Below are 27,330 nucleotides of genomic sequence, written 5' to 3'. Positions count from 1 at the left end.
GACTCTACGACCCTGGGCTGTTTGCATGTATGGGATTTTGGAGGCGGCGGGTTTACGTTTCATTTGTCTGATTAGGAGAATGCCTGGTCAGTTGCCAGAGGTATACCATGTGACTAGTCGTTTGATGTGGTGATCAAAGGAGGCATATAGGAAGGAGCAAAACTCCTCTCTGAGTGTACGTAAGCAGGTGGTATCTGCATCATTAGGGGAGGTTTCGTTCGTCTTTTCTAATTTGCGTATCTGATCAAGGATGCAATTGTATTTCTCGTTTCGCACACGTTTCTCTTGGGACCCAAGCTTAATAAAAATACCTCTCATAAAGGCTTTATAAGAGTTCCAGAGCAGTACGTTATTTGATACAAAGTTCATATGGCACGCAAAGTAGGTCTCCAACTCCTGCTTGATCTTTTCCTGACACTGAGGTTGGGATAAAAGGGAGGTGTTCATGTGCCAGATGGTGGACGGTTTATTGGACTGGTTGATCAAAATGTTCATCGTAACCGGTGCGTGGTCCGACCATGTAATTAAGCCTATATTTGCATGGTATATGGTTTGCAGGTTACTTTTGTGTAACAGGAAAAGGTCAATTCTGGAGTATGATTTTTGTGCAGCAGAGTAGAAGGTATAGTCCATTTCTGTCCTGTGTAAACACCTCCAGGGATCATAAAGATATTCCAGTTGTGTGAGTGTAAAAAGGGCCGTGGATCTTTGTCTGCGCTGGTTAGAGAAGTCAAGAGTGGTATCAATCGTTACAAAGTTACATAGTTACATAGTAGGTGAGGTCGAAAAAAGACACAAGTCCATCAAGTACAACCTATGTGTGTGATTATATGTCAGTATTACATTGTATATCCCTGTATGTTGCGGTCATTCAGGTGCTTATCTAATAGTTTCTTGAAACTATCGATGCCCCCCCGCTGAGACCACCGCCTGTGGAAGGGAATTCCACATCCTTGCCACTCTTACAGTAAAGATCCCTCTACGTAGTTTAAGGTTAAACCTCTTTTCTTCTAATTTTAATGAGTGGCCACGAGTCTTATTAAACTCCCTTCCGTGAAAAAGTTTTATCCCTATTGTGGGGTCACCAGTATGGTATTTGTATATTGAAATCATATCCCCTCTCAACGTCTCTTCTCCAGAGAGAATAAGTTCAGTGCACATGACCGTTCCTCATAACTAATATCCTCCAGACCCTTTATTAGCTTTGTTGCCCTTCTTTGTACTCGCTCCATTTCCAGTACATCCTTCTTGAGGACTGGTGCCCAGAACTGGACAACATACTCCAGGTGCAGCCGGACCAGAGTCTTGTAGAGTGGGAGAATTACTGTTTTATCTCTGCAATTAATCCCCTTTTTAATGCATTCCAATATTCTGTTTGCTTTGTTAGCAGCAGCTTGGTATTGCATGCCATTGCTGAGCCTATCATCTACTAGAACCCCCAGGTCCTTTTCCATCCTAGATTCCCCCAGAGGTTCTCCCCCCAGTGTATAGATTGTATTCATATTTTTGCCACCCAATGCATTATTTTACATTTTTCTACATTATACCTCATTTGCCATGTAGTTGCCCACCCCATTAATTTGTTCAGATCTTTTTGCAAGGTTTCCACATCCCACAGAGAATTTATTGCCCTGCTTAGCTTAGTATCGTCTGCAAATACAGAGATTGAACTGTTTACCCCGTCCTTCAGGTCGTTTATGAACAAATTAAACAGGATTGGTCCCAGCACAGAACCTTGGGGAACCCCATTACCCACCCCTGACCATTCTGAGTACTCCCCATTTATCACCACCCTCTGAACTCGCCCTTGTAGCCAGTTTTCAATCCATGTACTCACCCTATGGTCAATGCCAACCTTATTTTATATAGCAAACGTTTATGGGGAACTGTGTCAAATGCTTTTGTCAAAATCCAGATACACCACGTCTATGTGCCTTCCTTTATCTAGATGGCAACTCACCTCCCCATAGAAGGTTAATAGATTGATTTAGCAAGAACAATTCTTCATGAATCCATGCTGATTACTGCTAATGATACAGTTCTCATTACTAAAATCTTTTATTTAGTCCCTTATCATCCCCTCCAAGAGCTTACATACTATTGATGTTAGGCTAACTGGTCTGTAATTCCCAGGGATGTATTTTGAGCCCTTTTTTAATTATGTCCTCTGTTAACCATGGAGGTGCTTCCTGTGATGTGTCATGAGGATAAACACGGCGGTTTTGGTTACTGAAGACCCTCGATTCCCTCGTGAAGACTGAGGAGAAGAATAAATTCAATACCTTCGCCATCTCCCCATCCTTTGTAACCAGATGTCCTTCCTCATTCTTTATGGGGCCAATATGGTCTGTCTCCCTCTTTTACTGTTTACATACGTAAAGAATTTCTTGGGATTTTTTTTTCTCTCATCCGCTATATGTCTTTCATGTTCTATCTTAGCCGTCCTTATTGAACCCTTACATGTCTTGTTGCATTCTTTATAAAGTCTGAATACTGATGATGATCCCTCAACCTTGTATTTTTTGAAGGCCTTCTCCTTTGCTTTTATATGCATTTTTACATTGAAGTTAAGCCATCTAGGACTTTTGTTCGCTCTTTTAAAGTTATTACCCAATGGGATGCATTGGCTAATGCCCTTATTTAATATGCTCTTAAAGCAAACCCATCTCTCCTCTGTGTTCTTTGTTCCTAAGATTTTATCCCAATTTATGCCTTCTAGCAAGGTTCGTAGTTTAGGGAAGTTGGCTCTTTTGAAATTCAGTGTCTTTGTATTCCCCTTATGTTTCCTATTTGTGTGATTTATACTGAAGCCAATTGACTTGTGATCACTGTTTCACTGGTTCCTAAATTGCCCCGTATTTCCACATCTGTGATCAGGTCTGTGTTGTTTGTAATCAGTAGATCCAGTAAGGCTTTATTTCTAGTTGGTGCGTCTACCATCTGACCCATAAAATTGTCCTGCAAGACATTTAGGAACTGGCGAGCCTTAGATGAATGCGCTGTTCCCTCCCCCCAGTCTGTCTGGATAATTAAAATCCCCCATTATGATAACACTTCCCATCCTTTCTGCTAATCCAAATTGTGATAGGAGATATGTCTCCACTTCCTCCCTCAGGTTAGGGGGCCTATAGCATACTCCCAGTATTATTTTCCCCTTAGCTTCATCCCTTTGGAGCTCTACCCATAAGGATTCCACCTCCTCCCTAGCTCCCTTAGTGATGTCATCTCTCACATTCACTTGTACATTATTCTTGATATATATAGGCATACCCCTATCATGTCATTAAAATATCTGCATACAATTATGCATTCCTTTGGGTAATGAGGTATCTTATTCATTATTGTTTTTGATGAGAAGTGGAAGCATATATGTTGGCTATAACATATGGTATATTGTCACAGGGGGCATCCAAGATTAGGTATCTGCCATAGGGATTAGCCTCCAGGTGAGGGAGCTGGAAAGCTAGGGATTTACGTATAGCAATCATGACACCCCTCATTTTTTTGGTAGCATGTGCAAAGTAAGTATGGGGGTAGAGGTGGTGTTGACATGAGGGAGCTTTGTCTTGTACAAAGTGCGTTTCTTGAATGCAAAGTATGTCTGTTTTTAAAGTGATGGCTTCTCGCCACATTCTAGGGGCTATTAAGACCATTTGCATTGATAGTGGTAATACGGATGGACATATTGATTAGTGATAGTATCGTTAGAAGGATGCAAAATGAAGAGGTAGAAGTACCACCGAGTTGTAGGTGCATGGAAGGGTAAGGAACGGTACCTGGACTCAGGTTAGTATTATCATGAGCTGTAGGTTATGATTAAACAAACAGTCATAATTAACACAAAAAATTAAAAAGAACAATTGCAGTGAATGTAGGCTGTGTGCATAACACACTTCATGCCAGGGCGTGTGATAACCAGAAAAAGATCAAACAGATGAACAAGTTATAACATTTTGGTCCACATTCTGAGCCTCAGATCAAGTGGATAATGAGGAACTAGACATCTTGTCTGAGGGGGGAGTAGGTAGACTTCGTGGTCATGAGAGCATCAGGTAGGTTTTGCGATTGCTATGCAGCATATCTCTCAGGATTTACGGAATGCGTTGTTACTCTGGCGACTTGTATATGATGAAGGTGTTAGGCCCCAGTTATGGAGCATATTGTAGCCATCTTTAGGGGATGTGATGGTGATTTGTTGGCTCTGATATGTAACCAGCAATTTGGTGGGGAAGCCCCAGCGGTAAACTATATTGTGGTCTCTCAAAATCGCAGTGATGGGGGTGTATTCTTTTCTCAATTTTGAGGTTGCTGCAGACAGGTCCTGGTACAGGGCTATCCCCGCATATGGAGGGGAGAGTGTATAGGAGGATCTGGCCGCTCAGAGCAGGCGTTCTTTGATATGATAAAAATGGATCCTTCCTAGCACGCCTCTAGGGACTGTGTCAGGCAGATCTGTTGGTTTGGGGATCCTGTGTGCTCTATCCATTAGTAAATCTCTAGGTGTAAGATCTGGGATAAGCTTTAGGAAAAGCTGCTGAAAGTAAGGTATGAGCTCTTGTGGTTTAACAGCTTCAAGGATTCCTCTTATCTTTAAATTATTGCGGCAGGAGCGATCCTCTAATTCTGCAACTTTCACATTGTAGTTTATGGATCATGTCCGTCTGTTCCTCATCAGCATCCACCATTTCATCATGTGCTTTTATGATCACTCCTAACTGTAATTCTAGGTGATCTGTGTGGTCTTCAATGCCATCTATTCTGTGAGTAAGGTTGGATACTTAGGAGCGTAGCTTAGAATGCAGACCAGCCTGGAGGGATAATAACATAACCTTAATGGTGTTTTCAGAGGCAGGGGCGTCTGATGCAGGGAAAGCAGCTAGGGGTGCTGTGTGCTCTGCTGGAGTGGCTGCTGCTGAATCAGGGATGTCTTCCCAGTGATGCTTCTTAGCTGAGGGAAGTTTCTATGGAGAGTGTGCAGGGGATTCTACAGCTCTCTTACCTTTATCAGGAGCTGTGGGGTTGTGTTATTACTGTGAGGAGTCCTCCATGTCAGAGAGATCATCTGAGGCTGTAGGAGGTAAAGGCCCTGTGTGAGGAGGAAGAGGAGAGCAGCCGTTCTCCCGGGCGCCATCTTGTCTATGCTTGCTGGTAGTCTGCATTAAGAAATCTGTTAGGTGGTGCGGTCCCGGTGTCTGCTTTCCCCTCCGGGACATAGCCCGGTTGTTCCCCAATATTTGTGTCCCTGTTTGGGGCTGAAAGTGGCTGTCTAGTGCGCTGTGAGCCGCGATAGAGACCCGGTGTGGCAGGGAGCTCTAGAGCCAAGCAGCCATCTTGGTCTGCGGCTTGGACACGCCCCCTATACACAGCATGTTTGTTACAATGAATGTTTTATTCCATCTTTCAGAGTGGAAACCTCGGGGATGATAATATTGATGTTAAAGAAGAGTATGAAGGAGGGGAGGATGGAGTAATGGAAGAGTTTACAGAAGGACACAAGGATATGATGGAGCCACCAAATACCAGGAACCCACCAGAGAGATGTCCCCGCCCTCTGTATTCCCGGGATTCCACACAGGAAGATCACACCATCCCTCACTGTTACAAGGTTGGTGGGATGGAGCTTATAAAACACAGACTCATGGAGACAATGTGTGGATTTTCTATGTGATGTCACAATTAGAGGTCGACTGATATATCGGCCGATATTTGGCGTTTTTTTAATTAATCGGCAGTGGCTGATAAAAAGGCCGATTATAACTTCAGCACGACTTGCAAATGACTTCTGTAATAGAAGTCAATGCAAGTTGCCTGAAGTCTTCTGTGGAGCGACTTCTATCCTCTCTGGGCAGCCAAATCTGATAAAAGAAGCTGAAAAGATACAATGTTTAAACTTATCAATGGACTGAACCCTGTGTGGAGGAGTTCTCAGTTTAACCATTTAAAGACTACAATTTTTCTGACATTTGTTGCTTACAAGTAAAAATCCTGTATTTTCTGCTAGAAAATCACTTAGAACCCCCAAAAATTATATATTTATTTTTTTAGCAGAGACCCTAGGGAATAAAATAGCGGTTGCTGCAATATTTTATGTCACACGGTATTTGCGCAGCGGTCTTTCAAACACAATTTTTTTTAAAAAAAATACACTAATGAATTAAAAAAAAACTAAGCAGTAAAGTTAGCCCATTTTTTTCGTCCAAAAGTTTTGATTACCTGTTTAAATGTAAGAAATTTTCTGTATCACTTATTACTTAAGGCTGCTTCCACACTGGAGCAGGCAGGCGTTGATGGTAAAACGCTGCTATTTTTAGCGGTGCTTTACCGTCATTTTAGCTGCGCTATTCGGCTGCTAGCGGGGCGCTTATAAACCAGCTAGCGGCCGAGGAAGGGGTTGAATGCGCTCATGAAGTGCCACTGCCGAATCGCTTTGCAGGTGCTTCGGCAGCGGTGCGCATTCATTTCAATGGGCAGGAGTGGTGGAGCAGCGGTATACACTGCTCCAAATATGCTGCTTGCAGGACTTTTTTAACATCCTGCCAGCGCATCGCCTCAGTGTGAAAGCACTTGGGATATCACACTGAGACTGCAGGGGAGCCGTTTTGCAGGCACTTTACAGGCGCTATTTTTAGCCCAGAAGCGCCTGAAAAATGCCCCATTGTGAAAGGGATCTAACTGTTAGATTTTATGAGATGAAGGGAAAAAAAAAATCAGCTTAACATATCGGCACAAAAAAATCAGCATCATATATCGGCCATCGGCCATCGCAATTTCTAAACATCGGCATCGGCCAGAGAAAAACCCACATCGGTCGACCTCTAGTCACAATAACAAAGCTTATATTTTACGGATGATATTCACTCTCATTTTCTTGATTTAGAGTGGAGATCCAATCAATATAGAATTTGAGGTTAAAGCAGAAGAAGAAGAGAGGTATGTGAGGGATGATCAGCAGTCTATGGAGGAGGATGGAATAACGGGGACATTTATAGAGGAGGACACTCCTACAGAGATCAGCACAGGTGGGTCATTAACACTAAATACATTCCTCCACCCATACTGCTCACTGATTGGTCCAGAGTAGGGTGGGGACTGGGTGATATCAGCCTATAATACCGGTCACTTTCCTGAGCTGTGTTCCCCATCTTGTATTCCTATATTTTTTTCCTTCTCTGTGCTGCAGACACAATTTATGTATCTAGACTGGATTTATGGAGATTCTGGGGTTCAGCTGCCAGCACCTGGGGTATGTGCTTTGGGTCATCTGCCCCATACCCGGGTATGGCAAGATGTCTGACAGAATGATTCTCCCAGGATTACTTGCTCTTTAATTTGCTGGTTGTGCCGGGTGGAGGGATATGTCTGTATAGTCTCAGACCCAAGTCACTGAGTGCAGTCTCAGGAGATGGGAGGCAGCGGTGTGGGACCTCTGCAACTTGTCTCATGTAAACATTTAATCTCCCACTGATTACTGAATACCAATATTATGAGTCCTGACCCTTACACTGTATAATTTATATTGTACATTACATACTCCTGACCCCTGCACTATATACTCTATGTTGTACATTACATACTCCTGACCCCTGCACTATATACTCTATGTTGTACATTACTTACTCCTGACCCCTGCACTATATACATTATGTTGTACATTACATTATTCTGATGCTATACAATCCTAACTGTTGAATCCTTTATAATAAGTTCTACATTACATAGGACTTACTTCTTTTGCACCCATTTCCTACCAGCTGGACATTTTATATCTGATGATTTGATTGGAGCACAGACTTTTACATGTTGAGAATAATTTGATAACATCCTCCAACTTTGGAACCTTAAACAGAAAGTGATAATGAGGAAGGAGTCAATAACCCAATGATGGTGGTCTTCAGGATCAGTCCAGTCTTCATCTTGGTTGTTCTCCCCCCATCCTCACTCTCTGACCTCTGGTGGGGTTCAGGCCCGCTGTTATTCATGACTAAATCATGGACTAAATAAAGAGGTGCAGGACTTCTTGTGTTGGGAAGATGGCAATGAGTGATAGAGGGGGTGGGGACACTCGTCCTATAATCCCCTCATCACTGTCACTCCTATAAAAGACAGTTCTCCTCTCACTCTCTGACTCAGGTCCATGAATAAAGATATGAACTGGTAGGAGATCAGAGGACCCATTTACTAGTAAACTTGAGGGGGGAATTGTAAGATCCTCAGAGACAAAGCGGTCTGATATGTAATAATCTTTTAACCTCTATTTTAGTAGATGGACGGGAGATGAGGAAAACCTCAGAGGATTGTCTCACTTTGTCTCCAGACTGTAAAGTAGAAGATGAGGACATCACACAGTATAGTCCAGGAGAAAACCCGGCTACCTCAAATGTCCATCGGGCACCACACAGTGTAGATGGACCATCGTATTCCTCTTATCCTGAGGAACCTCAGACTGTGAGGGACAGTGCCGTCCTTCCAACAGATAAGAGGCTTTCCTGTACCGAGTGCGGGAAGTGTTTCCATTCTCAAGTCCATCTTAATAGGCATAAAAGATCCCACACAGGAGAGAAGCCATATTCCTGTCCTGAGTGCGGGAAATGTTTTTCACTGAAGTCAAATCTTTACATACATCAGAGATCTCATACGGGGGAGAAGCCATATTCCTGTCCTAAATGCGAGAAATGTTTTTCGCAGAAGTCCAGTTTTAACACACATCAGAGATCTCACACAGGGCAGAAGCCGCATTCCTGTCCTGAGTGTGGGAAATGTTTTTCATTGAAGTCTATTCTTTACAAACATCAGAGATCTCACACCGGGGAGAAGCCATATTCCTGTCCTGAGTGTGGGAAATGTTTTTCACAGATGTCCAATCTTTCAAAACATCAGAGATCTCACACGGGGGAGAAGCCGTATTCCTGTCCTGAGTGCGGGAAATGTTTTTCAGAGAAGTCCAGTCTTTCCACACATCAGAGATCTCACACGGGGGTGAGGCCGTATTCCTGCCCTGAGTGCGGGAAATATTTTTCAGTGAAGTCCCATCTTTCCACACATCAGAGATCTCACACCGGGGAGAAGCCGTATTCCTGTTCTGAGTGTGGGAAGTGTTTTTCACAGAAGTCCAGTCTTTACACACATCAGAGATCTCACACAGGGCAGAAGCCGTATTCCTGTCCTGAGTGCGGGAAATGTTTTTCAGAGAAGTCCAGTCTTTCCACACATCAGAGATCTCACACGGGGGAGAGGCTGTATTCCTGTCCTGAGTGCGGGAAATGTTTTTCAGTGAAGTCCCATCTTTCCACACATCAGAGATCTCACACGGGGGAGAAGCCGTATTCCTGTCCTGAGTGCGGGAAATGTTTTTCACGAAAGTCCAGTCTTTTCAGACATCGGAGATCTCACACCGGGGAGAAGCCGTATTCATGTCCTGAGTGTGGAAAATGTTTTTCACAGAAGTCCAATCTTTACAAACATCAGAGATCTCACATGCTGGAGAAGCCGAATTCCTGTCCTGAATGAGGGAATTGTTCCTCACTGAAGTCCTGTCTTCCTGTACATCAGGGATCTCACACAACCCTTGAGGTGTATTAGTGCCTTGAGTGTGGGAAATGTCTTCTATATGAATGTTGCTGGACATCACAGCTCTCATGTGGGGAAGAAGCACACCCTTACATACACCTCAGATATACTCCATGGCTGATCATCATGTAAGAAACAGTTCCAGGGGTGTGGACATATTTAGAAAAAACGACTTGTCCAAAGGAATAAATCGGGGTCCCAATCTCCTTGTCCCTTATGACAATCTCCTTGTTCCTCATCTACCAGAGAGCTCATCAGCGGTGTGGGAGTTCATTGAAAACTACAAGCCAAAATCGGCAAAGGACAGAACTCTGTGAATGAATGGCACGGCCGCGCTCTTTTCATAAAGTGACAGCCGGTACGGGGAACTTCTCCCCGCACTACTGTCACACAGAGGACTTGGATCGCTGAGCCACTGCAGGAACAGGAACATGTAACATCTTCTTAAAGGTGAACATTTCCTTTAACCCTTTCACTGCCAGAGACGGTTTTGAATTTATTGTGCCTACATGTTTAACCCCTTCAATACCGGACACTTTCACCCCCTTCCTGCCCAGGCCACTTTTCATCTTTCAGCGCTCTCACACTTTGAATGAAAATTGCGCAGTCATATAACACTACCCAAATTAAATTTTTATATTTTTTCCCCCACAAATAGTGCTTTCTTTTGGTGGTATTTGATCACCACTGGGGTTTTTATTTGTTGTGCTACAAATATAAAAAATACCAAAAATGAAAAAAAAAAAAAAAGTTTCACTTTGTTTCTGTTATAAAATTTTGTAAATAAGTAAGTTTTCTATTTCACTGATTAACACTGATGAGGAGGCACTAATATGCAGCACTGATGGGTGACACTTATGAGGAGGTACTGACAAGCATCACTAATGGGCACTGCTTGGCATCACTGGTGGGGCACTGGTGATCATCACTGATGGGCCTGTACTGATAATCAATGCTGAATATCAGTGCAGATCCCCCCTGTCAGGAGATCTGCTGATTGGCTCTCTTCTACTCGCACCTTGTCAGCATGAATAAAGGAAAGCCGATAACCGGCACTTCCTGGTTATGATGTGATTAGCTTTGATTGGACACAGCTGATCACATGGTAAAGAGCCTACATCATAGGCTCTTTACCAAGATTGGAGATGTGGTGTGTCATACCAACACACCACCGATTGCCACGCGCCCAAGCTGCCTATTTTTCTGGACGCCATATGACATCCACAAAGGATAATGGAACCCCCGCCTGGCCATCATTCTGCTATAGGCTGGGCGGGAAGGAGTTCAAAAATTTTTAGGCCTGTAGATTATATAAAACCCCCAAAACATGATATATTTTCTGAAAGCAAACACCCTAGAGCAGTGATGGCGAACCTTGGCACCCCAGATGTTTTGGAACTACATTTCCCATGATGCTTAACTACACTGCAGAGTGCATGAGCATCATGGGAAATGTAGTTCCAAAACATCTGGGCTGCGAAGGTTCACCATCACTGCCCTAGAGAATAAAATTGTGGTAGTTCCAATTTTTTATGCCACGCGATATTATCGCAAAAGTCTAGGAAACACAAAATTTCAGTAAAAAATACACTAATGTTGGGGGGCACAAAAACACAATAAATAACATAAAACCTGAGGTTGCACCGAGTAAATAGATGCCCAACATATCAAACCTTAAATTTGTGTGCGCCTGTGACAGACTTCACTATCCTATATTTTCTATAGGTGACACTTTAAAAGCCCCCTATAGGTCATCAGTTTAGTGTTACGGAGGAGGTCTGGTGATAGAATTATTGCTCTCATTCCGGTGTGCGTGGAGATATGTAACGTGTTTTTTTTTACGGGGGGTGGGGGAAGTTATGTGCCTGGGTTTAAATTTTATGCTATATAATTTTTAAAAAAAATTCTTCACATAGAGCAGCCTTTTACAACCAGGGTGCCTTGAGGTTTCTTCAGGGGCGCCTTGGCAAAATGCTGAACAATTGCTCCAAAATTGTATACAAGCCGGAGGGTGGATGAAGCCTTTTAGTTACACAAAGCCTCAGGTTTTCATTGTCACCATTACAACCTTCTAGCTGCCAACCTCCTAACGACCAATGACATCATGAGCTGATAAGGAGGATGTCAGTTGCCTGAATATCATCCTTGTGTGACCCTCCCCCACATCTCTCCATCAGCTTTGGGGTCTCATTAGCTGAGTGATGGAGAAAAACTGAGGGAGAAGAGAAACATTGGAATACTAGTCAGTACCAGTTTGCAAAAGTCTATTTGCTTTGGAAGAATAAATCACTTATAACGTTGGGTGTGTGTGGATGTTGTTGCATTATGTAGAACTATTTTGCCCCGTACACACGGTCGGATTTTCCGACGGAAAATGTGTGATAGGACCTTGTTGTCGGAAATTCCGACCGTGTGCTGGCTCCATCACACATTTTCCATTGGATTTTCCGACACACAAAGTTTGAGAGCAGGATATAAAATTTTCTGACAACAAAATCCGTTGTTGGAAATTCCGATCGTGTGTACACAAATCCGACGCACAAAGTGCCACGCATGCTCAGAATAAATAAAGAGATGAAAGCTATTGGCCACTGCCCCGTTTATAGTCCCGACGTACGTGTTTTACGTCACCGCGTTTAGAACGATCGGATTTTCCGACAACTTTGTGTGACCGTATGTATGGAAGACAAGTTTGAGCCAACATTTGTCGGAAAAAATCCTAGGATTTCGTTGTCGGAATGTCTGAACAAAGTCCGACCGTGTGTACGGGGCATTAGAATAGATTCGGGCACCTCGAGACTGTCCTTAATTTTGGAGGGCGCCTTGACTGAAAAAAGTTTGAGAAACACTGACATAGATGACAAAAAGTCCCCTATGTGATGATTGTTTGGTGACAGGTTCTCTTTAATGAGACATCCAGGGTATAAAAGACCCCCAATGTCTCCCCTGTGCTCCACTTTAAGATACTGTACCCCAATGGTTGCCTTGACCCTGCAAGTGCCTTGACCCCTCTGACACCTTGGGTTCAGACATTTCTTACTGTACCCCAATAATTGCCCTGACAATGCAAGTGCCCCAAACCCCTGACACCCTGGGTTCAGACATTTCTTACTATACCCCAATGGTTGCCCTGACCATGCAAGTACCCCAACCCCTCTGACACCCCCGGTTCAGGCATTTCTTACTGTACCCCAATAATTGCCATGACCATGCAAGTGCCCGAACCCCTCTGACACCCTGGGTTCAGACATTTCTTACTGTACTCCAATGGTTGCCCTGACCCTGCAAGTCGCTCGACCCCTCTGACACCCTGGGTGCAAACATTTCTTAATGTACCCCAATGGTTGCCCTGACCCTGCAAGTGCCCCAACCCCCTGACACCCTGGGTTCAGACATTTCATACTGTACCCCAATGGTTGCCCTGACCATGCAAGTGCCCCAACCCCTCTGACACCCTGGGTTCAGACATTTCATACTGTACCCCAATGGTTGCCCTGACCATGCAAGTGCTCCAACCCCTCTGACACCCTGGGTTCAGACATTTCATACTGTACCCCAATGGTTGCCCTGACCATGCAAGTGCCCCAACCCCTCTGACACCCTGGGTTCAGACATTTCTTACTGTACCCCAATGGTTGCCCTGACCCCGCAAGTCCCTCGACCCCTCTGACACCCTGGGTTCAGACATTTCTTACTGTACCCCAAAGGTTGCCCTGACCCTGCAAGTCCCTCGACCCCTCTGACACCCTGGGTTCAGACATTTCTTACTGTGCCCCAATGGTTGCCCTGATCTTGAAAGTCTCCCAACCACTGACACCCTGGGTTCAGACATTTCTTACTGTACCCCAATGGTTGCCCTGACCCCGCAAGTCCCTCGACCCCTCTGACACCCTGGGTTCAGACATTTCTTACTGTACCCCAATGGTTCCCCCAACCCTGCAAATCTCCCGACCCTTCTGACACCCTGGGTTCAGACATTTCTTACTGTACCCCAATGGTTGCCCTGACCCTGCAAGTGCCCCAATCCCTCTGACACCCTGGGTTCAGACATTTCTTACTATACCCCAATGGTTGCCCTGACACTGCAAGTCTCTCGACCCCTCTGACACTCTGGGTTCAGACATTTCTTACTGTACCCCAATGGTTGCCCTGACCCTGCAAGTCCCTCGACCCCTCTAACACCCTGGGTTCAGACATTTCATACTGTACTCCAATGGTTGCCCTGACCCTGCAAGTCCCTCGACCCCTCTCACAACCTGGGTTCAGACATTTCTTACTGTACCCCAATGGTTGCCCTGACCCTGCAAATCCTTTGACCCCTCTGACACCCCTGGTTCTTACATTTCTTACTGTACCCCAATAGTTGCCCTGACCGTGTAAGTGCCCCAACCCCTCTGACACTCTGGGTTAAGACATTTCTTACTGTACCCCAATAGTTGCCCTGACCATGTAAGTGCCCCAACCCCTCTGACACTCTGGGTTAAGACATTTCTTACTGTACCCCAATGGTTGCCCTGACCCTGCAAGTGCCCCAACTCCTCTGACAACCTGGGTTCACTCATTTCTTACTGTACCCCAATGGTTGCCCTGACCCTGCAAGTCCCTCGACCCCTCTGACACCCTGGGTTCAGACATTTCTTACTATACCCCAATGATTGCCCTGACCCTGCAAGTCCCCCAACCCCTCTGACACCCCCCGGTTCAGACATTTCTTACTATACCCCAATGGTTGCCCTGACCCTACAAGTCCCCCGACACCTCTGACACCAATGGTTCAGACATTTCTTACTGTACCCCAATGGTTGCCCTGACCCTGCAAGTCACCCGACCCCTCTGACACTCTGGATTCAGACATTTCTTACTGTACCCCAATGGTTGCCCTGACCCCGCAAGTCACCCGACCCCTCTGACACTCTAGGTTCAGACATTTCTTACTGTACCCCAATGGTTGCCCTGACCCCGCAAGTCACCCGACCCCTCTGACACTCTGGGTTCAGACATTTCTTACTGTACCCCAATGGTTGCCCTGACCCTGCAAGTCCCCCAACCCCTCTGACACCCCCCGGTTCAGACATTTCTTACTGTGCCCCAATGGTTGCCCTGATCCTGCAAGTCTCCCAACCACTGACACCCTGGGTTCAGACATTTCTTACTGTACCCCAATGGTTCCCCCAACCCTGCAAATCTCCCGACCCCTCTGACACCCTGGGTTCAGACATTTCTTACTGTACCCCAATGGTTGCCCTGACAATGCAAGTCTCTCGACCCCTCTGACACTCTGGGTTCAGACATTTCTTACTGTACCCCAATGGTTGCCCTGACCCTGCAAATCTCCCGACCCTTCTGACACCCTGGGTTCAGACATTTCTTACTGTACCCCAATGGTTGCCCTGACCCTGCAAGTCCCTCGACCCCTCTCACAACCTGGGTCCAGACATTTCTTACTGTACCCCAATGGTTGCCCTGACCCTGCAAGTCCTTTGACCCCTCTGACACCCCTGGTTCTTACATTTCTTACTGTACCCCAATGGTTGCCCTGACCCTGCAAGTGCCCCAATCCCTCTGACACCCTGGGTTCAGACATTTCTTAATGTACCCCAATGGTTGCCCTGACCATGTAAGTGCCCCAACCCCTCTGACACTCTGGGTTCAGACATTTCTTACTGTACCCTAATGGTTTCCCTGACCCTGCAAGTGCCCCAACTCCTCTGACAACCTGGGTTCATTAATTTCTTACTGTACCCCAATGGTTGCCCTGACCCTGCAAGTCCCTCGACCCCTCTGACACCCTGGGTTCAGACATTTCTTACTATACCCCAGTGGTTGCGCTGACCCTACAAGTCCCCCGACACCTCTGACACCCCCGGTTCAGACATTTCTTACTGTACCCCAATGGTTGCCCTGATCCTGCAAGTCACCCGACCCCTCTGACACTCTGGATTCAGACATTTCTTACTGTACCCCAATGGTTGCCCTGACCCCGCAAGTCACCCGACCCCTCTGACACTCTGGGTTCAGACATTTCTTACTGTACCCCAATGGTTGCCCTGACCCTGCAAGTGCCCCAACTCCTCTGACACCCTGGGTTCAGACATTTCTTACTGTACCTTAATGGTTGCCCTGACCCTGCTAGTGCCCCAACTCCTCTGACAACCTGGGTTCATTCATTTCTTACTGTACCCCAATGGTTGCCCTGACCCTGCAAGTCCCTCAAACCCCTCTGACACCCTGGGTTCAGACATTTCTTACTATACCCCAATGGTTGCCCTGACCCAACAAGTCCCCCGACACCTCTGACACCCCCGGTTTAGACATTTCTTACTGTATCCCAATGGTTGCCCTGACCCTGCAAGTCCCCCAACCCCTCTGACAACCTGGGTTCAGACATTTCTTACTGTACCCCAATGGTTGCCCTGACCCTGCAAGTACCTCGACCCCTCTGACACCCTGGGTTCAGACATTTCTTACTATACCCCAATGGTTGCCCTGACTCTACAAGTCCCCCGACACCTCTGACACCCCCAGTTCAGACATTTCTTACTATACCCCAATGGTTGCCCTGATCCTGCAAGTCACCCGACCCCTCTGACACTCTGGATTCAGACATTTCTTACTGTACCCCAATGGTTGCCCTGACCCCGCAAGTCACCCGACCCCTCTGACACTCTGGGTTCAGACATTTCTTACTGTACCCCAATGGTTGCCCTGACCCTGCAAGTCTCTCGACCCCTCTGACACTCTGGGTTCAGACATTTCTTACTGTACCCCAATGGTTGCCCTGACCCTGCAAGTGCCCCAACTTCTCTGACACCCTGGGTTCAGACATTTCTTACTGTACCCTAATGGTTGCCCTGACCCTGCTAGTGCCCCAACTCCTCTGACAACCTGGGTTCACTCATTTCTTACTGTACCCCAATGGTTGCCCTGACCCTGCAAGTCCCTCGACCCCTCTGACACCCTGGGTTCAGACATTTCTTACTATACCCCAATGATTGCCCTGACCCTGCAAGTCCCCCAACCCCTCTGACACCCCCCGGTTCAGACATTTCTTACTATACCCCAATGGTTGCCCTGACCCTACAAGTCCCCCGACACCTCTGACACCAATGGTTCAGACATTTCTTACTGTACCCCAATGGTTGCCCTGACCCTGCAAGTCACCCGACCCCTCTGACACTCTGGATTCAGACATTTCTTACTGTACCCCAATGGTTGCCCTGACCCCGCAAGTCACCCGACCCCTCTGACACTCTAGGTTCAGACATTTCTTACTGTACCCCAATGGTTGCCCTGACCCCGCAAGTCACCCGACCCCTCTGACACTCTGGGTTCAGACATTTCTTACTGTACCCCAATGGTTGCCCTGACCCTGCAAGTCCCCCAACCCCTCTGACACCCCCCGGTTCAGACATTTCTTACTGTGCCCCAATGGTTGCCCTGATCCTGCAAGTCTCCCAACCACTGACACCCTGGGTTCAGACATTTCTTACTGTACCCCAATGGTTCCCCCAACCCTGCAAATCTCCCGACCCCTCTGACACCCTGGGTTCAGACATTTCTTACTGTACCCCAATGGTTGCCCTGACAATGCAAGTCTCTCAACCCCTCTGACACTCTGGGTTCAGACATTTCTTACTGTACCCCAATGGTTGCCCTGACCCTGCAAATCTCCCGACCCTTCTGACACCCTGGGTTCAGACATTTCTTACTGTACCCCAATGGTTGCCCTGACCCTGCAAGTCCCTCGACCCCTCTCACAACCTGGGTCCAGACATTTCTTACTGTACCCCAATGGTTGCCCTGACCCTGCAAGTCCTTTGACCCCTCTGACACCCCTGGTTCTTACATTTCTTACTGTACCCCAATGGTTGCCCTGACCCTGCAAGTGCCCCAATCCCTCTGACACCCTGGGTTCAGACATTTCTTAATGTACCCCAATGGTTGCCCTGACCATGTAAGTGCCCCAACCCCTCTGACACTCTGGGTTCAGACATTTCTTACTGTACCCTAATGGTTTCCCTGACCCTGCAAGTGCCCCAACTCCTCTGACAACCTGGGTTCATTAATTTCTTACTGTACCCCAATGGTTGCCCTGACCCTGCAAGTCCCTCGACCCCTCTGACACCCTGGGTTCAGACATTTCTTACTATACCCCAGTGGTTGCGCTGACCCTACAAGTCCCCCGACACCTCTGACACCCCCGGTTCAGACATTTCTTACTGTACCCCAATGGTTGCCCTGATCCTGCAAGTCACCCGACCCCTCTGACACTCTGGATTCAGACATTTCTTACTGTACCCCAATGGTTGCCCTGACCCCGCAAGTCACCCGACCCCTCTGACACTCTGGGTTCAGACATTTCTTACTGTACCCCAATGGTTGCCCTGACCCTGCAAGTGCCCCAACTCCTCTGACACCCTGGGTTCAGACATTTCTTACTGTACCTTAATGGTTGCCCTGACCCTGCTAGTGCCCCAACTCCTCTGACAACCTGGGTTCATTCATTTCTTACTGTACCCCAATGGTTGCCCTGACCCTGCAAGTCCCTCAAACCCCTCTGACACCCTGGGTTCAGACATTTCTTACTATACCCCAATGGTTGCCCTGACCCAACAAGTCCCCCGACACCTCTGACACCCCCGGTTTAGACATTTCTTACTGTATCCCAATGGTTGCCCTGACCCTGCAAGTCCCCCAACCCCTCTGACAACCTGGGTTCAGACATTTCTTACTGTACCCCAATGGTTGCCCTGACCCTGCAAGTACCTCGACCCCTCTGACACCCTGGGTTCAGACATTTCTTACTATACCCCAATGGTTGCCCTGACTCTACAAGTCCCCCGACACCTCTGACACCCCCAGTTCAGACATTTCTTACTATACCCCAATGGTTGCCCTGATCCTGCAAGTCACCCGACCCCTCTGACACTCTGGATTCAGACATTTCTTACTGTACCCCAATGGTTGCCCTGACCCCGCAAGTCACCCGACCCCTCTGACACTCTGGGTTCAGACATTTCTTACTGTACCCCAATGGTTGCCCTGACCCTGCAAGTCTCTCGACCCCTCTGACACTCTGGGTTCAGACATTTCTTACTGTACCCCAATGGTTGCCCTGACCCTGCAAGTGCCCCAACTTCTCTGACACCCTGGGTTCAGACATTTCTTACTGTACCCTAATGGTTGCCCTGACCCTGCTAGTGCCCCAACTCCTCTGACAACCTGGGTTCACTCATTTCTTACTGTACCCCAATGGTTGCCCTGACCCAACAAGTCCCCCGACACCTCTGACACCCCCGGTTTAGACATTTCTTACTGTATCCCAATGGTTGCCCTGACCCTGCAAGTCCCCCAACCCCTCTGACAACCTGGGTTCAGACATTTCTTACTGTACCCCAATGGTTGCCCTGACCCTGCAAATCACCCGACCCCTCTGACACTCTGGGTTCAGACATTTCTTACTGTACCGCAATGGTTGCCCTGACCCCGCAAGTCACCCGACCCCTCTGACACTCTGGGTTCAGACATTTCTTACTGTACCCCAATGGTTGCCCTGACCCTGCAAGTGCCCCAATATCACTGACACCCTGGGTTCAGACATTTCTTACTGTACCCCAATGGTTGCCCTGACCCTGCAAGTCTCTCGATCCCTCTGACACTCTGGGTTCAGACATTTCTTACTGTACCCCAATGGTTGCCCTGACCCTGCAAGTGCCCCAACTCCTCTGACACTCTGGGTTCAGACATTTCTCACTGTACCCTAATGGTTACCTGGACCCTGCAAGTCCCTCGACCCCTCTGACACCCTGGCTTCAGACATTTCATACTGTACTCCAATGGTTGCCCTGACCCTGCAAGTCCCTCGACCCCTCTCACAACCTGGGTTCAGACATTTCTTACTGTACCCCAATGGTTGCCCTGACCCTGCAAGTCCTTTGACCCCTCTGACACCCTGGGTTCAGACATTTCTTACTGTACTCCAATGGTTGCCCTGACCCTGCAAGTCCCCCAACCCCTCTGACACCCCCCGGTTCAGACATTTCTTACTGTGCCCCAATGGTTGCCCTGATCCTGCAAGTCTCCCAACCACTGACACCCTGGGTTCAGACATTTCTTACTGTACCCCAATGGTTCCCCCAACCCTGCAAATCTCCCGACCCCTCTGACACCCTGGGTTCAGACATTTCTTACTGTACCCCAATGGTTGCCCTGACCCTGCAAGTGCCCCAATCCCTCTGACACCCTGGGTTCAGACATTTCTTACTGTACCCCAATGGTTGCCCTGACCCTGCAAGTGCCCCAATCCCTCTGACCCCCTGGGTTCAGACATTTCTTAATGTACCCCAATGGTTGCTCTGACCATGTAAGTGCCCCAACCCCTCTGACACTCTGGGTTCAGACATTTCTTACTGTACCCCAATGGTTGCCCTGACCCTGCAAGTGCCCCAACTCCTCTGACACCCTGGGTTCAGACATTTCTTACTGTACCCCAAAGGTTGCCCTGACCCTGCAAGTGCCCCAACTCCTCTGACAACCTGGGTTCATTCATTTCTTACTGTACCCCAATGGTTGCCCTGACCCTGCAAGTCCCTCAACCCCTCTGACACCCTGGGTTCAGACATTTCTTACTGTACCCCAATGGTTGCCCTGACCCTGCAAGTCTCTCGACCCCTCTGACACTCTGGGTTCAGACATTTCTTACTGTATCCCAATGGTTGCCCTGACCCTGCAAGTCCCCCAACCCCTCTGACAACCTGGGTTCAGACATTTCTTACTGTACCCCAATGGTTGCCCTGACCCTGCAAATCACCCGACTCCTCTGACACTCTGGGTTCAGACATTTCTTACTGTACCCCAATGGTTGCCCTGACCCTGCAAGTCCCTCGACCCCTCTGACACCCTGGGTTCAGACATTTCTTACTATACCCCAATGGTTGCCCTGACCCTACAAGTCCCCCGACACCTCTGACACCCCCAGTTCAGACATTTCTTACTGTACCCCAATGGTTGCCCTGATCCTGAAAGTCACCCGACCCCTCTGACACTCTGGATTCAGACATTTCTTACTGTACCCCAATGGTTGCCCTGACCCTGCAAGTCTCTCGACCCCTCTGACACTCTGGGTTCAGACATTTCTTACTGTACCCTAATGGTTGCCCTGACCCTGCTAGTGCCCCAACTCCTCTGACAACCTGGGTTCACTCGATTCTTACTGTACCCCAATGGTTGCCCTGACCCAACAAGTCCCCTGACACCTCTGACACCCCCGGTTTAGACATTTCTTACTGTATCCCAATGGTTGCCCTGACCCTGCAAGTCCCCCAACCCCTCTGACAACCTGGGTTCAGACATTTCTTACTGTACCCCAATGGTTGCCCTGACCCTGCAAATCACCCGACCCCTCTGACACTCTGGGTTCAGACATTTCTTACTGTACCCCAATGGTTGCCCTGACCCCGCAAGTCACCCGACCCCTCTGACACTCTGGGTTCAGACATTTCTTACTGTACCCCAATGGTTGCCCTGACCCTGAAAGTGCCCCAATCCCACTGACACCCTGGGTTCAGACATTTCTTACTGTACCCGAATGGTTGCCCTGACCCTGCAAGTCTCTCGACCCCTCTGACACTCTGGGTTCAGATATTTCTTACTGTACCCCAATGGTTGCCCTGACCCTGCAAGTGCCCCAACACCTCTAACACTCTGGGTTCAGACATTTCTCACTGTACCCTAATGGTTACCTGGACCCTGCAAGTCCCTCGACCCCTCTGACACCCTGGGTTCAGACATTTCATACTGTACTCCAATGGTTTCCCTGACCCTGCAAGTCACCCGACCCCTCTCACAACCTGGGTTCATTCATTTCTTACTGTACCCCAATGGTTGCCCTGACCCTGCAAGTCCCTCGACCCCTCTGACACCCTGGGTTCAGACATTTCTTACTGTACCCCAATGGTTGCCCTGATCCCGCAAGTCACCCGACCCCTCTGACACTCTGGATTCAGACATTTCTTACTGTACCCCAATGGTTGCCCTGACCCTGCAAGTCTCTCGACCCCTCTGACACTCTGGGTTCAGACATTTCTTACTGTACCACAATGGTTGCCCTGATCCTTCAAGTCTCCCAACTCCTCTGACACCCTGGGTTCAGACATTTCTTACTGTACCCCAATGGTTGCCCTGACCCTGCAAGTGCCCCAACTCCTCTGACACCCTGGGTTCAGACATTTCTTACTGTACCTTAATGGTTGCCCTGACCCTGCTAGTGCCCCAACTCCTCTGACAACCTGGGTTCATTAATTTCTTACTGTACCCCAATGGTTGCCCTGACCCTGCAAGTCCCTCAAACCCCTCTGACACCCTGGGTTCAGACATTTCTTACTATACCCCAATGGTTGCCCTGACCCAACAAGTCCCCTGACACCTCTGACACCCCTGGTTTAGACATTTCTTACTGTACCCCAATGGTTGCCCTGATCCTGCAAGTCACCCGACCCCTCTGACACTCTCAATTCAGACATTTCTTACTGTACCCCAATGGTTGCCCTGACCCCGCAAGTCACCCGACCCCTCTGACACTCTGGGTTCAGACATTTCTTACTGTACCCCAATGGTTGCCCTGACCCTGCAAGTCTCTCGACCCCTCTGACACTCTGGGTTCAGACATTTCTTACTGTATCCCAATGGTTGCCCTGACCCTGCAAGTCCCCCAACCCCTCTGACAACCTGGGTTCAGACATTTCTTACTGTACCCCAATGGTTGCCCTGACCCTGCAAGTCCCTCGACCCCTCTGACACCCTGGGTTCAGACATTTCTTACTGTACCCCAATGGTTGCCCTGACCCTGCAAGTCCCTCGACCTCTCTGACACCCTGGGTTCAGACATTTCTTACTATACCCCAATGGTTGCCCTGACCCAACAAGTCCCCTGACACCTCTGACACCCCTGGTTTAGACATTTCTTACTGTACCCCAATGGTTGCCCTGATCCTGCAAGTCTCTCGACCCCTCTGACACTCTGGGTTCAGACATTTCTTACTGTACCCTAATGGTTGCCCTGACCCTGCTAGTGCCCCAACTCCTCTGACAACCTGGGTTCACTCGATTCTTACTGTACCCCAATGGTTGCCCTGACCCAACAAGTCCCCCGACACCTCTGACACCCCCAGTTTAGACATTTCTTACTGTATCCCAATGGTTGCCCTGATCCTGCAAGTCACCCGACCCCTCTGACACTCTGGATTCAGACATTTCTTACTGTACCCCAATGGTTGCCCTGACCCTGCAAGTCTCTCGACCCCTCTGACACTCTGGGTTCAGACATTTCTTACTGTATCCCAATGGTTGCCCTGACCCTGCAAGTCCCCCAACCCCTCTGACAACCTGGGTTCAGACATTTCTTACTGTACCCCAATGGTTGCCCTGACCCTGCAAATCACCCGACCCCTCTGACACTCTGGGTTCAGACATTTCTTACTGTACCCCAATGGTTGCCCTGACCCCGCAAGTCACCCGACCCCTCTGACACTCTGGGTTCAGACATTTCTTACTGTACCCCAATGGTTGCCCTGACCCTGCAAGTGCCCCAATCCCACTGACACCCTGGGTTCAGACATTTCTTACTGTACCCCAATGGTTGCCCTGACCCTGCAAGTCTCTCGACCCCTCTGACACTCTGGGTTCAGACATTTCTTACTGTACCCCAATGGTTGCCCTGACCCTGCAAGTGCCCCAACTCCTCTAACACTCTGGGTTCAGACATTTCTCACTGTACCCTAATGGTTACCTGGACCCTGCAAGTCCCTCGACCCCTCTGACACCCTGGGTTCAGACATTTCATACTGTACTCCAATGGTTTCCCTGACCCTGCAAGTCACCCGACCCCTCTGACACTCTGGGTTCAGACATTTCTTACTGTACCCCAATGGTTGCCCTGACCCTGCAAGTCCCTCGACCCCTCTGACACCCTGGGTTCAGACATTTCTTACTATACCCCAATGGTTGCCCTGACCCTACAAGTCCCCCGACACCTCTGACACCCCCAGTTCAGACATTTCTTACTGTACCCCAATGGTTGCCCTAATCCTGCAAGTCACCCGGCCCCTCTGACACTCTGGATTCAGACATTTCTTACTGTACCCTAATGGTTGCCCTGACCCTGCTAGTGCCCCAACTCCTCTGACAACCTGGGTTCACTCGATTCTTACTGTACCCCAATGGTTGCCCTGACCCAACAAGTCCCCCGACACCTCTGACACCCCCGGTTTAGACATTTCTTACTGTATCCCAATGGTTGCCCTGACCCTGCAAGTCCCCCAACCCCTCTGACAACCTGGGTTCAGACATTTCTTACTGTACCCCAATGGTTGCCCTGACCCTGCAAATCACCCGACCCCTCTGACACTCTGGGTTCAGACATTTCTTACTGTACCCCAATGGTTGCCCTGACCCCGCAAGTCACCCGACCCCTCTGACACTCTGGGTTCAGACATTTCTTACTGTACCCCAATGGTTGCCCTGACCCTGCAAGTGCCCCAATCCCACTGACACCCTGGGTTCAGACATTTCTTACTGTACCCCAATGGTTGCCCTGACCCTGCAAGTCTCTCGACCCCTCTGACACTCTGGGTTCAGACATTTCTTACTGTACCCCAATGGTTGCCCTGACCCTGCAAGTGCCCCAACTCCTCTAACACTCTGGGTTCAGACATTTCTCACTGTACCCTAATGGTTACCTGGACCCTGCAAGTCCCTCGACCCCTCTGACACCCTGGGTTCAGACATTTCATACTGTACTCCAATGGTTTCCCTGACCCTGCAAGTCCCTCGACCCCTCTCACAACCTGGGTTCAGACATTTCTTACTGTACCCCAATGGTTGCCCTGACCCTGCAAGTCCTTTGACCCCTCTGACACCCCTGGTTCTTACATTTCTTACTGTATCCCAATGGTTGCCCTGACCCTGCAAGTGCCCCCAATCCCTCTGACACCCTGGGTTCAGACATTTCTTACTGTACCCCAATGGTTGCCCTGACCATGTAAGTGCCCCAACCCCTCTCACACTCTGGGTTCAGACATTTCTTACTGTACCCCAATGGTTGCCCTGACCCTACAAGTCCCCCTACACCTCTGACACCCCCGGTTCAGACATTTCTTACTGTATCCCAATGGTTACCCTGACCCTGCAAGTCACCCGACCCCTCTGACACTCTGGGTTCAGATATTTCTTACTGTACCCCAATGGTTGCCCTGACCCTGCAAGTCACCCGACCACTCTGACACTCTGGGTTCAGATAATTTCTTACTGTACCCCAATGGTTGCCCTGACCCTGCAAGTGCCCCAACTCCTCTGACACCCTGGGTTCAGACATTTCTTACTGTACCCCAATGGTTGCCCTGACCCTGCAAGTGCCCCAACTCCTCTGACACCCTGGGTTCAGACATTTCTTACTGTACCCCAATGGTTGCCCTGACCCTACAAGTCCCCCTACACCTCTGACACCCCTGGTTCAGACATTTCTTACTGTATCCCAATGGTTGCCCTGACCCTGCAAGCCCCCCAACCCCTCTGAGAACCTGGGTTCAGACATTTCTTACTGTACCCCAATGGTTACCCTGACCCTGCAAGTCACCCGACCCCTCTGACACTCTGGGTTCAGACATTTACTGTACAGTGCAGACACGACACTATTATGCAGTAAACAAGTATTTCGAGTGCTTGACCGCACACCCTGCACACAGTGATGGGGCCGGATCCGTGGTGCGGATAATGATGGTGACCTCTTGACTGCCAATAAGCTGGCTGGAACTGCCGATGGGGAAATACGGTTTCACCCTCTCGCTGGAGGCTCTCCTGCCTGCCTAGGCCACAGAACGCATTTAACTTCACCAACCGTCTGGGTCACTGCTTTCAGGAAAAGGCCAAGGTCCCAAGAGCGTGATCCCGTCCCCGCACAGGCTTTATATTACCTCTCCCAGCATTCTGTTCTTCTTCTCCAGCCGGCTGGTAATTGTACTCCATGGCAGTCCGATTTCAGTGTAAACCTGGCTCTACAGCCATGTGTCCCAAGATCCTTTGCTCCACTTCTGCATTCAGGACATGACAACATAGGGTTCAGACTGAACACTGGAGTGAACAGATGCGCTGTAGCAAGGGCTGCAGAGTGTCCCCTGATAGCGCAGGCAATCTTAGCCGGCTCCTGGCTACACCCAAATATGGAAATACTCACACAGTGATGATCTATGCCCCACCCATTTGCCTACGTGGCCATGTACGTGAAGTTGGCGGTTGCTAAGGACGCAGCTGTTGCAGGCAGCCGTTGCTTCCCTAGAAACCAGTGACAGCCAAAAGTTGTCACATTCGTCTGCACCAAATGCCTTAAATGTTGGATGTTCAGAAGAATGTGGGAGGAGCCAGTGTTCATCCAATCTTCTGTTCAGAGACGGAGCTCCTCCCTAATGCAGATTATTGTCAGTGTGTGGAAGTGATTGTATCTGGCAGACGGGGATCTGTATGTGTGTGTGTATCACTGCCCAGCACACCACTCACATCACACACTTCAGCCAATCTGCCCTAAATCATGTGTGCGGGGGAGGGTGGAAGAAGTCATCACACCAGGATTCTAGATTGAACGGTCGCTTGGGGGATCCTCTGAAGTGTGTGGGGATCACTTGTCTGCTCCACACTCCTTAGATTGTATCAGATTGTAGGAAAGATTTTTATCTGCCTGTGTGTGTCCAGCCAGATAAATGTGGGAGAGTCTCCCTCCAGTGGTGGTCAGCAGTATTGCAGGCTGTAAGAACTGTAGCAAATCAGTTAGCAAATCACCATGGGCATGATTTCCCTGACATCCATCGCTGGTGGCAGTGAGATAAAATCAGCCCTATTGTTGGCGTCAGTGGAATAAAATAAGTCCAATTATTGGTGTCCCTGTGATAAAATAATCACCATTGTTGGTGTCAGTGAGATAAAATAAGCTCCATTGTTGATGTCACTGAGATAAAATAAACCACACTGTTGGCGTCATTGAGAATAAAGTGCAACTCCGCCCAGCATTGGTGGTCAGTGGGGGTACTTACCTGATCACACACTCTGGTTGCCTCTGTGCTGATGTCGGAGTTTCTACTTTAACTGTGTAGTGATGTGATAATTTATTTTGCCCATTTGACAAGTGTATACGCCTGTTATGCAGTGTTTGTTTTGCCCTTTTCCAATCTCTCTCTCTCTCTCTCTCTGTCTCTTTCTCTCTCTCTCCTGGGCTTCTCCTATGGATCACAGGAGTGCAATTTGTTTTGCGCTCCTGTGACCCATTTTCAGCAGAGAGCGGGCTGAAGTCCTCTCTCTGCTGTTGTCACCAATATCATTTCAGACACTGCGTCATCCCATCTCTGGGAGTCTGTATCTGGCAGGTGCCTGGACTGATGGCAGTCTCAACCTCTCAGTGAGCCGCCCCTCCACAGCTCAGCGCTCCAGTGAGCGTGGAGGAGCAGAGAGGAGAGATGCTGATTGAACCGGTCCATCGGGGGTGTTCGATCGCTCAGTTTTCAGTGCAGAGGCGGCGGGGAACAGATGCTGCATCCACCTAGGTAAGTATAAAACTGCAATAACCCCCAAACCCATACTTCTCTTTTAATGATTTCATGTTCCTGTTTTGGAAAATACCTCATGTTGGATGGTTCACTGAATATTATTTCTTCAATACATGGACTTTCAAATACAATGCTGTGTGGATTACTGTCTATGCAGATGATATATTTCTCAATT

The 27,330-nt window shown here is 48.4% G+C and overlaps 3 protein-coding genes across 3 annotated transcripts in view; 2 read left to right on the top strand and 1 right to left on the bottom strand.

The window, feature by feature from the left end:
* Positions 1–27,330, bottom strand: part of LOC141121984 (uncharacterized) — a 583,368-nt gene that overhangs the window by 238,933 nt on the left and 317,105 nt on the right. The window lies entirely within an intron of this gene.
* Positions 1–27,330, top strand: part of LOC141121987 (uncharacterized) — a 481,910-nt gene that overhangs the window by 329,683 nt on the left and 124,897 nt on the right. The gene's annotated exons all lie outside the window — the stretch shown is intronic.
* On the top strand, positions 6,165–10,275 carry LOC141121979 (uncharacterized). Its single transcript, XM_073611765.1, has 2 exons — positions 6,165–7,019; positions 8,261–10,275. Exons 1-2 carry the CDS (start codon positions 6,956–6,958, stop codon positions 9,505–9,507), a joined length of 1,311 nt encoding a protein of 436 aa, XP_073467866.1. The 5' UTR covers positions 6,165–6,955; the 3' UTR covers positions 9,508–10,275.

This window comes from Aquarana catesbeiana, unplaced genomic scaffold, assembly GCF_042186555.1.
Source record: "Aquarana catesbeiana isolate 2022-GZ unplaced genomic scaffold, ASM4218655v1 unanchor236, whole genome shotgun sequence".
In the NCBI taxonomy this organism is placed as follows: domain Eukaryota; kingdom Metazoa; phylum Chordata; class Amphibia; order Anura; family Ranidae; genus Aquarana; species Aquarana catesbeiana.
Note: the sequence above shows the minus strand (reverse complement) of the source record. Positions and strands in the feature narration are given on the sequence as shown.